Genomic DNA, 13,541 nt, shown 5'->3' on the forward strand with positions numbered 1-13,541 from the left:
TTCTTTGCATTCCTTCTTCCCAGTAGTATTAGTTTCATTTTCTAAATTTAGATAATTTTAGATTCTACATGATATTCTTTTAAAAAATTATTTATTTGCTTCATTGCCTAGGAAAGCAGTTTTTTGTCATATTTTTGAGTTTATTTAAGTAATCTCTATACCCAACATCGGACTTGAACTCATAACCCCAAGATCAAGAGTTATGTGCTCTACAGACTGAGCCAGCCAGGGGCCCCTAAATAATATCAGATTCTAAATTAAAAAAAAAAAGATTTTATCTATTTATTCATGAGAAACACAGAGAGAGAGAGAGGCAGAGGGAGAAGCAGGCTCCATGCAGGGAGCCTGACGTGGGACTTGATCCCAGGTCTCCAGGATCATGCCCCGGGCTGCAGGCAGCACTAAACCACTGCACCCCTGGGGCTGCCCCTAAATTATTTTAAAACAGCTGAAAACCATGATTACTCTTGTCCTTGTAGTTCTTCCTTTAATTTTTTTTTGTAAGATTTTATTTTTAAGTATTCTCTTCTCCCAATGTGGGGCTTGAACTCATGACCCCAAGATCAGGAATTGCATTTTCTACTGACTGAGACAGCCAGGTCACCCCAGTTCTTCCTTTAATTTTAATTTAACTGTCTTTGAATCTGTTGAGAAGTTTTTATGTTTTTATTATAGAAAGCATCTTTGGGGCACCCAGGTGATTCAGTTGATTAGGTGTCTGACTTTCGATTTTAGCTCAGGTCATGATCTCAGGGTTGTGAGATTGAGCCCCATGTCCAGCTCTGTGCTCAGTGGGGAGTCTTCTTGAGATTCTCTTTTCCTCTGCCCTCCCACACTAAAATAAATAAATAAATCTTTAAAAAGGGGGGGGCATCTTAAATTTTGAATTGAGCTGTCAGGATGCTTAGTCTATTTTCAAATTTTCAGCTTTTCTTATATCATCTGGTATTTGTTAAGAGAAGATGCATCCAACAGTGAGACCAGTTTCTAAACCATGAGTTATCTTTGGTTCCAGAAGATCTAGACATGAGTAATAAATCTGCTCTTTACTGACTCAGACACCTTGAGCAAATTACTTGAGCCTTAGTTTCCCCAAGTATAAAGTGATATAATAAAGATAATGACATATATAAGTACTTAGTACCATATATGACACATAGTAAGTACTCAGTGAACCTTTCTTCTTCCCCACTGCCCCCAGAGTTTATAAAAAGAAGTTAAGATAAACTTGGAGGCTTCTAGAAAGCCCATAGTAAAAGATATGTTATAAAAGCATTGAGGGAAATCTTGCAGTTACCTCTCAAAGGAAGCATATACTATGCTAAAAAATTAGCATGGTATTTTAAGTTCTGGGAGCATGAAAAAATGACACAGATATTTAATCTATTAGGTTATATCTAAGAACAGTAAGTTTAATGGGATATGTATGTCAAATGATGTTTCCTTTTTCCTTCCCCTCTCCCACCTCTAATTCTCTTTACTACAACATTCTGGATAATCTTTTCCTGACTTCATAAGAAAAACTTCTGGAGATAATAAATATGAGTAAAGCTATATAGCTAATTCTTTTTTTTTTTTTTTTTATAGCTAATTCTGAGTTGCACCCTGCCTGATACTTTCGAGCAGTTTAGTAAAGGCGAATAAGAGCTTGAGGAGTATTGTTGCTTTGTCCTTCCCCCTTACAATTCAGCTTTGTTTTTCTTATTCCCATGTACTCTAACCGTGTTTTGAATAACCTCAAGAATCCAGAGTAGAGGTCTTAGGCAGCTGTTTCCTGACATCAGCTTGTCAAACATGGGAGAACTTTACATAATCTGTTTTTTGTCTTGTGTGCCCTTCAGGAGAGAAAAAAAAAAGGAAGTACTAGGAAGCACTTGGAGTTTACCAATGGGTGTGTCCCTAAAAATGAACCTGTTGCCATGCCAGGACTGATTCTTCATATTCACCTCCCAGCTGTATCTGCCTTTTTTTCTTTTCTGTTCTTTTTTTATAATTAGAAGTTAAAACCCTTGGAATCTTCTAGTTTGACAGAGGTCAGTTTTATATTCACGTCTCTCTCTGAACCTATATGGAGTTTTGCTCATTTTCACTAGGATAGGAAGATGGCAAATACTGATATGTACTTGGCAGCAATCAGGTCAGGAGTAGAATTACAAAATTATACAGTTTGAGAGATCTGGGCATCCTTATGCCCAGAATGTCTTCCTCCCCACAGGATAGCATATTGGAAAACCTGACTGTGGGTGTCACTTCCAGGGACTGTGTAATTAGCATGTATTACCTTTCTCATCACTTTCTGCTCTTTTGGGCATTGAGGAGGTATAGACAAGTGGAGCATTCTGAGAAGGGCAAGCTTTGAAAGGTATCTTGTTGGGGCTCTGAAAGTAATGGAGAAGCATAAAGTTACCTGGAATATTACAGAAAGAAAAGGTGGACAGGTAAGAGGTTACAAAAACAACTTTTCATAATTGTAACTATGAAAGATTAACAAGAGAAACCATAGCATGAACAGATCTGTGATAAACCTAATGGCTCAAAGATTAGCAAAGTAAGGCATGTGGTTCTATTTATGCTTCTATCTAATGAATGATCAGTTTATAATTAAGGAAAGACCTTTATGGGGATCCCTGGGTGGCTCAGAGGTTTAGCGCCTGCCTTCGGCCCAGAGCGTGATCCTGGAGTCCTGGGATCGAGTCCTAAGTCAGGCTCCCTGCGTGGAGCCTGCTTCTCCCTCTGCCTGTGTCTCTGCCTCTCTCTCTCTCTCTCTCTGTGTCTCTCATGAATAAATAAATAAAATCTTAAAAAAAAAGACCTTAATATCTTAATTTTATATCTTAGTATATCAACCTTTTGCCAGTCATACAATGGCAAGCAAGATATGAAATTAAATTTGCAACTTTTTGTAGTAATACTTTTTATTATTAACAATAGTAATTAATAATTTTTTTCATGAGCATTAAATAACTTTAATCAATGTTCAAAATCTTAATTAAACCTAAAACAGCCATGACAGTAGAGTTAATAAACAAGACTCCAAAGGCAATGCGTTTTTGTACTGAGAATATAATATTGTTGCTTCTTGTTTTATCGATGATTCTACAAAAAGTGATGGTTAGCTATGGATATGACTAAAAAGATTTGTGTGTGACCAGCAGGCCATTCCAGATCATACATATGTAATGGCAATTTTTGCTTTGGGTTTTTAGTGGATATTTGCAGGCTGTGTGCTACTGGTACACATAGCTTTGTTTCTAAGATCCACTTAAATATTTTGACAGTACATCTTACTTTTTTACTTATTTATTCATTCAGCACACATTTGCTGGAGTATCAGCTCTCAGATCCTATTAGGTGTTAGAGATAAAAAGATATAACAAAATCTCTGCCTTCCGAAGGTTTAATCTAGTATATTCCTGACTAACCATGTTCCCTTCTGGTCATTGAGTATATGCCATGGCAGGGTTTCTCAACCTCAGCACTTCGACATTTGGGGCCAAATAATCCTTTCTTGAGAAGGGCTGTCCGAAGAAGAATTATAGTAATATTTACAACATCCCTGGCCCCTATTTACTAGATGCCAGTAACACTACCCACTCACCCTCCCAACTCGTGACAATTGTTGTCAGATGTTCCCTGAGGGTAAATACCAGACTTCATGTATATCATTGACAAAGAACTTTAGTAAAATTGCCAAAAGAACCTTTGGTACATTTTCAAAAATGTAATACAAAAAAAAAAAGTACAAAGCTAGCAAATGTAACGAAAAGTATAGTGTCACACAGTACTTATTAACTCCATATGAGTAATTTTTTTTTTAAGACTTGATATATTTATTCATGAGAGACAGAGAGAGAGGCAGAGACTTAGGCAGAGGGAGAAGCAGGCTCCATGCAGGGAGCCTGATGTGAGACTCAATTCCAGGATCATGCCCTGAGCCAAAGGCAGACGCTCAAACACTGAGCCACCCAGGGGCCCCTCCATATGACTTTTCAAAAAGGAATACACAATCATAGTACTGAATAACACCTTCTAAATGTGTTGTATTTCATCTGAATATCTGAATCTTCTCTGAGTTATGAATTACTGAGTTACTATATATGGGAGAATAATAATTTAGTTTCTTAGGGACTTCACTAAAACAACAAACTATAATTGGAAAAGGAAAATCCTCTGAAAAATTTCAGGTTTTTTCTGAGTTTTGTGTCAACATTACCCTTTTCTTGTTAAGAATGAAAATATTTCATTTTCTCCAATGAGTAGCCTTGGACACCTGGCACATGTCTAGAATGTTTCCTGTGTTCTTCAGGTACTGAGTTTGAATTGTGTTACTTTATTAATGAAATACTACCTAACTCTTAAAGCTTGCCTTCTAGTATGTGCTCCTCAAAGAAGAGAGATTACTTTCTCTTTGAAACAGCACTTCACTAGAAGTCCTGAAACCTGAGTTTCGGGTCACTTCTGGTACTAACTAGCATTTAAACTGTCCATTTATCCTTTCTTGGTCTTAATTTCTTCACCTGTGATAGCTAGCTAGTTAAAGATATAGATAGGCTCTTTTATCCTGTTTTCCAGATAAGTATCCAGAATTCATAATGCACATTCTTTGTTCAAACTCTTTTGTATCCTTATTTTTTACAGAATATCCACGTTTCAGTGTCTTTGCTTATCAAAAGTTTTAATTCATCATGGATAATCTGTCACCAGAAGAAATTCAGCTGAGAGCCCACCAGGTTACTGATGAGGTAAACGTTTTACTTGGAATAAGTAATTCTCTTTCAGTCTCACAGTGGAAGGATAAGAGGACCTTCTTAGATGTCCATTTTGGCATCCCTCCCGTCCCTGTATGTCCAAGAATGCATTTACCTCAGAGTGCTATTGCTGGCCCCTTAGTTTTTCAGCTCACCAAAAGCTAAATAAGTGAAAGAAGCTTGTATGATTTTTTTTTAATCATTGTTTAACAGCTACTTACAACAAAGATAACTCTAGATTTGAGAAATTGGAAACATCTGTCTAATATATGTAGATTTCTGCTTACATTAAACTTTTATAAATAATGTTAACTTTACCCTCCAAATTTTCTCTTAAGGAACAACTGGTAGGAAGAAAATAACTAAAATTATAGTGATCAACTTTGTTTGTTTGTTTTAAAGGTAGGGAGGGATGGCTGGACTAACAATATTTTAAAATAGAGTAGCAGCATAACTATATGATCAATTTTTTTTTTTTGGCTACATATTTTAGAATACTAAAACCCTGTATTTTTCTCTAGTCTCTGGAAAGTACAAGGAGAATCCTGGGTTTAGCCATTGAGGTAAGAAAGTGTCTAATCATTAAGTACAGAAGTTGTATAAGCAGGATCTTGATAGCACAAGCTGGAATTTGTGTTGAATCAGAAGTATATGGTATCAGTATGCTTTATTATTTGAAACCAGTAATTGCTGAAATTGTCAAACCATGCACTGATGGGCCTTTTCTGCTTTTCCCATTACGCTATTAGAATATGATGGGGAAGATCAATTCACCATGAATTTGTGACTTAATTATATGGGGGGGTAATATTTTGAAGTATGTTGATTGCTTTGGGATAGTAGTTTTCTCTGTTCCTCTGAGAATTTAGGTTTCTAAATGATTCTCTCTTGCTATGAGGCCTTGTAGGTTTTGTTTCTGTTGCTTTTATTTTATTTTATAGTGCTATCAGCTTTTTTCCCCTTCTTTTAGTCTCAGGATGCAGGAATCAAGACTATCACTATGCTGGATGAACAAGGGGGTGAGTTGCAGTCATTGGCAGAAACTCTTGACTAATGACGCCAGAAAATCCTTTCAAATCAGCCATGTCTAAAATTAAGCCTTGAAACTCCCTTCTCTATATCAGAGGAGAGTGATATGTTTTTTTTTTTTTTTCTGATTTGAATTATATCATGTTCATTACCTATTTGAGGTGGGGGCAACAATGCCCAATTGAATACCAAGTATTTGTCAGGTAGCAGGACTTACTATGTGTATTTGTCATATGTACATTAGATACTATGATATTCTTGCATCATTTTCAGAAATCAAGTTAAGTCTTTAAATAGGTTTAGATTCAGGTGAGCTTGGAAGCATTCCATTTGAATTGGCTCTGAGCAATCTGGCCTAGGTTTTTTTTTTAAGATTGATTGATTGATTGATTGATTTAGGATAGACAGACAGAGAGAGAGAGAGAGGCAGAGACACAGGAGGAGGGAGAAGCAGGCTCCATGCCAGGAGCCCAACATGGGACTCAATCCCAGGACTCCAGGATTACGCCCTAGGCCAAAGGCAGGCGCTAAACCTCTGAGCCACCCAGGGATCCCCTGGCCTAGGTTTTATTAAACTTATGATAGCCTTCAAGTTTTGTACTTATGCAGAGAGAGAAATGCTGGGGATCCTGTCTGGTCAAAGTACACTTAATTTGGTTGCAAGGGCGATCTCTAAACAAACCCTCACATGCTCCTATTATGCAGATTTCTTTAGAACAAATCTTCCCACAATAAGAAGCCAAGTGCCTCAGGATCAATTTGTGAAAGATTGTTTTCATGTTGAACAGTATGTAGTACCTTCTGGTCCCTGATACAGTCACTGGGATGGCTTACCAGTCGATTCAAAGTTGAAGTTTTTGCTGTTTCATAATAATAGTGTCTTCTGGTTGGCACTGTGAATATAACACAGAGTGTAACTTCAACAACTTATTCTCAGAGCAACTAAACCGCATAGAAGAAGGCATGGACCAAATAAATAAAGACATGAGAGAGGCAGAGAAGACTTTAACGGAACTCAACAAGTGCTGTGGCCTTTGTGTCTGTCCATGTAATAGGTGAGTTGAGAAATCAAGACTTTTTTAAAATTAAAGTGAGAGCATCCCCCCTCACCCTCCAGAAAAGTCAAAAGTATGACTGGGCCTAAATAAGGAACTTTGTTAGATAAATTTAAGCTGTTTTTCCTTCAGGCAGATCAAGCTTTTCGTGTAAATGGGCATGTTCACCAAAAACCACGGCTTAAATTTGGTCAGTCCTTGGATCAAGTCCCAATTTCATTTTTTAATAATACAGGAAATATAGGAAATATACCTGGGTAATATACAGCAGGATGGAATTAGTGTCTTTTCCTTTCTAACAAAGAATACTAACAAAAATACATATGTGGTAGGCACATTAGGAATGGCCAAAGGGAGTAAAGGACTTGGATCCTGTCTTCAAAAGGCCTACCATGTAGTTGGATATATGAGGAAGAATAGCAAAACAGTAGAAAAATATATAAATGTAGAGCTAGGTCATATGTCAGCAAAAGCTAAGGAAACAGAACTGGTAAAATTTGGTTTGGAGAAATATTACAGGAGAGAGAGGACTTGCACTGGACTCAGATTACAAGGATTTGGATGGACATGGAAGAACCAGAGGGGCATTTCCTAATGTAAATAGAAATGACAGAGGAGCTTGACTTAACTGAGCTACATGATTCATATAGATAAGAAGTGAAAAATAGACATAAGTAGGCAGACTAAGGGGTTGATGGATTGTATTACATAACTGCACTAGTTAGGAACCTTTTGTAATCTAGGCTGGTGAGGTGAGGCATTATTATTGAGATTAGAGAAAAAGGTATAAGTCAAGGGAATTTATTTTAAAGTAACTGATAGTATGTCAAACATGAAGAAAGAATCAAAGAAGTCTCTGAAAATTTGAAGTTTCTAGTAAACTAGGAGATGAAAAGTCTTCAGACTTTTTGTGTATAGTGTATAAGATTATGATTGACAGATTTATTCTTTTTGGTGACTCCATTATGAATATTTAAATTCCCTACTTATTCTTTGATAAACCAAACTCCATGTTGTTGACAAATATTTTATGTATTTCAATCAAGATGAGGTTTGAGCTAAGGCAGTAAACCATTATCTTCCCTTCCGTCTGTTATTAACAAAATAACGGCTTTGAACTTTCCCTTTAGTTGAAGTGACAACGTCTGGAGATTGAATGACCATCCTTACTGCTAAGAGCATTCATTTTTTAAGAGCTTCATAAACATTTGTTCATATAGTTGTTGTCTCAGCTGGTATTTTATTTTATTTTTTTATTTTTTTAATTTTTATTTATTTATGATAGTCATACAGAGAGAGAGAGAGAGAGAGAGGCAGAGACATAGGCAGAGGGAGAGGGAGAAGCAGGCTCCATGCACCGGGAGCCCGACGTGGCATTCGATCCCGGGTCTCCAGGATCGCGCCCTGGGCCAAAGGCAGGCGCTAAACTGCTGCGCCACCCAGGGTTCCCTCAGCTGGTATTTTAAACCAAGAATTTGATACAAAGGTTTACATACTCTGCATTTTTACCTCTCAAAGGAGTTAGGGATAGAGGAACTTTTGCTATATTTTTATACTTTTATTTATTTATTTTTCTAAAGATTTACTTATTTATTCATTCAGAGAGAGAGCGAAGAGAGAGGCAGAGACACAGGCAGAGGGAGAAGCAGGCTCCATGCAGGAAGCCCAATGTGGGACTCGATCCCGGGTCTCCAGGATCACACCCCGGGCTGCAGGCGGCACTAAACCGCTGCGCCACCGGGGCTGCCCTATTTTTATACTTTTAGATAGGTGTTTTCATGTGACAGCATTCTCTGTGCCATATCTACAAGAGAAAATAGAACTAAGTTGCTTATTGGTCAACTCTAGTGTCTGTTTTGAGCATAACAAGTTAAAATTTGACAGTGTTCTTCCTGGTCTTGTTCACTGGCTTTCTATTCTAAGACAAATTTGTTGGCCTGTTTAGACCTTGGTTGACTCTCTGAAAGTGCATTTTTAAATGACTATGACTTGTCAATCAGGGTTTAGCAGATTACCTTAAGCAAACAAGTTAGAAATGCACAGATTTTTAAATCTAAATTCTTTAACTATGTTTTACAAACTTGTGCTTTTCTTCTGTGCTCTATGTGCCCTTTTGAAAGTGTAGAGGAGAAAAAAATCAAATGAATTTCCCTGAGATTATGTATTAGGAGATGAGCAAGGCTGAAGAAGTCCTCCCTAAAACAAAGAGCAAAAAAGAGCAAAATCACGGGTTTTTGAGTCAGGAGTTGATAAACAGGAAAAGCAGTAAATCCTCAGATGTTCTAGTATCTTAGAAAGTGGGAAATGGAACGACAGAAGTATTAATTATTAGTAAGTATTACTATTTCACTTCATATACCCCAGCCAAGCAAACGCAGGATTTTCTGGGACACTCGTGGGAGAGAAGATAGAGTATGACTCTGAGGCAGTCTGCAGCCTCTCACCTCAGCTGAACCCTTTCTCAGTAGGTAGAGAAGAAGGCACTTCTTAACAGATGGAATCAAGGGGCTTCTATAAGAGAACAGTTGTTCCCTGAAGCGAGAGTGATATTCCAGTTTCAAGATGTCAGATTTTAATGCCTTCCTTGTGCCTATCTCTTCTTTATAACATTGACTCATTGGCCTATATGGTATCCTTATCCTCAGCTCTATCTAGTATTATTCCTGCCAGTGTCTTGATCTTTCTAATTTTATCTACTAATCCAGGTTTTAGTTAGGCTTATCGTATAAATAGCCATAACATGAGCTTCTCAAAGGCAGACGCTGGATCATGTAAGGCTAGTATTAATTCTGATAGTAATAAAAACCCAGGTTTACAATCTCTTATCTGCCATTTAGAAATCTGAAAAACTCTGAAAACCAAGCATTTAGGTTTGGGGTTTTTTTTTCCCCATAATGTGCCACAACTCATTAATTAGGCTATAAAAATGTAACATGAAGTGAAGCTATTTATATATAATCTTTAGGGATCCCTGGGTGGCGCAGCAGTTTGGCGCCTGCCTTTGGCCCAGGGCGCGATCCTGGAGACCCGGGATCGAATCCCACGTCGGGCTCCCGGTGCATGGAGCCTGCTTCTCCCTCTGCCTGTGTCTCTGCCTCATTCTCTCTCTCTCTCTGTGTGACTATCACAAATAAATAAAAATTAAAAAAAAAATTTATATATAATCTTTATCACACTTAGTGTAAATGTTAGTTTGTTTCACTACAAAAATATTCATGTATTTATTGATTTTGTGGTACTGCTCAAAATGTCTTACATCTAAGGGTTTAGATGAGATTTTTGGGCCTATATATTAATGTAGACTCTTATTATTCTTAGCACTTTATTTTTTTTTAAGATTTTATTCATTTATTCATGAGAGACACAGAGAAAGAGAGAGAGGCAGAGACATAGGCAGAGGGAGAAGCAGGCTCCATGCAGACAGGCTGATGTGGGACTCGATCTCGGGACTCCAGGATCACGCCCTGGGCTCAAGGCAGTGCTAAACCGCTGAGCCACCTGGGCTGCCCTATTCTCAGCACTTTAAATGTAATCCTAATCATAACCTTAATATGAGATAGATTTTCTTCTTACCACCATTTTACATGTGGGGAAGCAGGCACAAAGAGGTTTAACTAGAAATGGAAGAGCTGAGATTCAAAAACAGGCAGAGTCTCAGCTTTTAACTAGAAGCCTCATTGCTTGACTTTGACAGGAAAAGAATTTTTTGTTGTCACTGTTGTTAGATGTATTGCTATATAGGAAATGTCTTGAGTAGATTTGTTCTTTGAGATTTCTTTTGGTTAGTAGTATTGCATTGAAGCCAAGTTAGCAAACAAAACAGACGTGGAAATTGCATTACTTAACAGAACCCTGTATGAGAAGGGAATTTTAACTATGTTGATTCTTTTTATTTTTATTTTTTATTTTTTTTTCAAAGATTTTATTTCTTTATTCATGAGAATACACAGAGAGGAGAGAGAGAAGCAGAGACACAGGCAGAGGGAGAAGCAGGCTCCATGCAGGGAGCCCGATACGGATACTACACTTGATTTTAGCCAAAAGGCCGATAGATAGACTCTATCCCGGGTCTCCAGGATCACACCCTGGGCTGAAGGCGGCGCTAAACCGCTGAGCCACCGGCGCTGCCCTAGCTGATTCTTTTTAGAGGACTATCAATTTAAACAGACTACCAGGATTAAACTTCAAGATTGTGAATAGGTGTCATTGTTAGCCTGCTACTATTTGAACCATAGCACAGATAGCACAGATCCTTTTTAAAAATTCTGTTATCTTTGACAGTAACTTTGATAAATTGTCATTCTAATTGTTAAACTAATTAACAAGAGTTTAAAAGGAAGCAGACTTAAAATGAGAAGTCTCAGAAGAGTAAACTCTCTGGTGTCCCAGTGTAACTATTCTCAGACAAGGTATTCTTCTGTCTGAACTTGCTTCTCTTTGATGTGTACTTATAATGGCAAACACATGATTTGAAGACAGATTTGTATTTCTGGACCACTTATTAGAGAAGTTCAAAATTGGTACTACAGATTTTTTCTATTCAAGTCTTATGTCATATTGAGATACAAATCAGCTCTGATTGTTAAAATAAATGATAAATTATATTTTAGTCATCATTGGAGTTCCCCCCATCCTACTCACTGGAGATACAAAGATGAGTAAGGCATGGCTCTGAAACTGTTTCATTTGTCATTACTCTATTCTTTTGTGTACGTGACATGGTACCTGATACATAGTAGGTATTCAATAAATACTTGCTGATTGAATGTTCTTAAGAAACTTGTTGACTGATGAGAGAGTTAGACGTGTAAAAATATTTTTCTTAATTAAATGTAAATAAAGTATATAACAAATAATTAGGAGAATTCTGTAATCACCAGGAAAGAATGAAGAAATTTTAGAATCTCTCCATTAGTTTTTACCTTCTCTTCATACTAATTTTCATAATTTTAGGAAAGAATATCATCATCCAGACATTTTTAGGAAAAATGAAGTGTGCTGTGGTTTAAATCACTTTCCTATTGTTCTTTTTATCTAGATTCTCAGATGTTCGTTTCTATGAAACTGGGCAGGAATTTAAATGCATTATGTTTTTAGAATTCTAAACTTCTGTTTGACTGGCATTCACTCTTTTCTGCATTTCATTTTCTTAATTAATCTCTTCCTTTCTAATCTGCTTACTAAAAATGAAGATTTAACGTCAGGAGCCGAGCTCAATAACTGATCAAAGGGAACTTTAAGATGCAGTCTTGTGGCGCAGTTTGGGCTGTTAATCTGCTATCTAAAGGTGATGCTTCAAAGGCTTTTCTGTGCATGTGCATGGATTTTGTGAATGGTGGAAACTGTCTTTAATATTGTGCTGTGGTGTGTAATGTAAAGTGAGTTTGTTCTGGGTGCCGTATGCCAAAAGATGGACTTGACAGAATGTTCTTAATTTATAATGCCACCCTTTGACTGATAGCTCTGACAACTAAGTTTTTGCTAAATAACATTTAAGATTATAAAAATGAAAACACCCCTGAAGTTTCTTAAGAAGTTTTAATTAAGTTGATCTTTATAGAGAATTGCTTCATCCTAGTTCTGATCAAAGGTAAGGGAATTCAGGCTAAATCTATATCTCTCCATAGGACTTCGATTGCAGCATCCTATCTTCTGTTATTTCCCTGTGCCTTTCTGGTTCCAGAATCAAGGTTTTTCCTATTAAAGAGTTGCTTCTAATGATTTGGATTCTCCATAACTTAGGCCACTACCAAATTGGAATTAATTGCCAAGCTAGTCATCTTGAATACCATTTGGAACAATGTGGGATATAAACTTAAAACGTTACTTTATTCTTGCTTTCAAATACCTTATCTGAGTTTCCCTCTTAATCTGCTCTGTAATTCCTATTATCATGTGTTAGCTTGCTCTGGTTTCATGTTGAATTAATACAGAGCTAACTAATCTTAATATTTTATGAAAATTAACCCTGTAGTCTGCCTACTGTTTAGTATAATGTTCGACTCCTTAATTTTGGATCATAATAGGAACTGTGAAGACCACGGTAAAGGTTAGAAAATTAAACATTTGATTTTTTACCCTTTGTTTCTTGCCCTCTTTTTTCTTCTCTCATGTAGCATAATCACCCAACACACACATACACACACACACACTCGTGCTCATTCTCCCTGTTACGAAAGAATTATAGCTAATATTGGGTTTTCTTTTTACTATTTTTATTCAGTTATTATTAATGTTGACAACCAAAGCTCAATAAATTATTAAAATTACCATGATCATATCTGTTTTTAATTTTTTAAACTGTTTTCCATTTTAATTTATTTTTTAAGTAAGCTGGGCATGGAACTCGGTGCAGGTCTTGAATTTAAGACCCTGAGATCAGACCTGAGCTGAGATCAAGAATCGGATGCTTATCCAACTGAGCCACCCAGGCACCCTGTGATCATATCTTAATACTCGTTTTCTGCTTTTCAGCAGCTTCTTGATTAAACGATATTTCAAATTCTTATTTCAATCTTGCCATTTTTGAATGAGATATTTATATTGAAAAATGGTAATGATTATTAGACTCCTCAAAATTGACAGGATAAATCTAACTTTCCAAGTGGCATTCTTTTTTTTTTTTTTTTTTTAATTTTTATTTATTTATGACAGTCACAGAGAGAGAGAGAGAGAGAGGCAGAGACACAGGCAGAGGGAGAAGCAGGCT

General features: G+C 36.8%; 1 protein-coding gene and 1 long non-coding RNA gene across 6 annotated transcripts in view; one reads left to right on the plus strand and one right to left on the minus strand.

The window, feature by feature from the left end:
* The window catches only part of SNAP23 (synaptosome associated protein 23), a 38,962-nt gene that overhangs the window by 17,033 nt on the left and 8,388 nt on the right, over nucleotides 1–13,541 (plus strand). For all 5 annotated transcript variants that reach the window (XM_072808712.1, XM_072808713.1, XM_072808714.1 and 2 more), the window contains 4 exons: nucleotides 4,639–4,742; nucleotides 5,270–5,311; nucleotides 5,719–5,767; nucleotides 6,715–6,832. In XM_072808712.1, the coding sequence (XP_072664813.1) occupies nucleotides 4,686–4,742; nucleotides 5,270–5,311; nucleotides 5,719–5,767; nucleotides 6,715–6,832 (266 nt within the window). In that variant the 5' untranslated portion in view covers nucleotides 4,639–4,685. The remainder of the gene's footprint in view (nucleotides 1–4,638; nucleotides 4,743–5,269; nucleotides 5,312–5,718; nucleotides 5,768–6,714; nucleotides 6,833–13,541) is intronic.
* LOC140622923 (uncharacterized) lies at nucleotides 283–6,664 on the minus strand. Its single transcript, XR_012022580.1, has 2 exons — nucleotides 6,612–6,664; nucleotides 283–2,378 (listed from the first exon to the last, which is right to left on the minus strand). It is a non-coding gene; the product is annotated as an uncharacterized lncRNA (long non-coding RNA).

This window comes from Canis lupus, chromosome 32 (genome assembly GCF_048164855.1).
Source record: "Canis lupus baileyi chromosome 32, mCanLup2.hap1, whole genome shotgun sequence".
Taxonomy (NCBI): domain Eukaryota; kingdom Metazoa; phylum Chordata; class Mammalia; order Carnivora; family Canidae; genus Canis; species Canis lupus.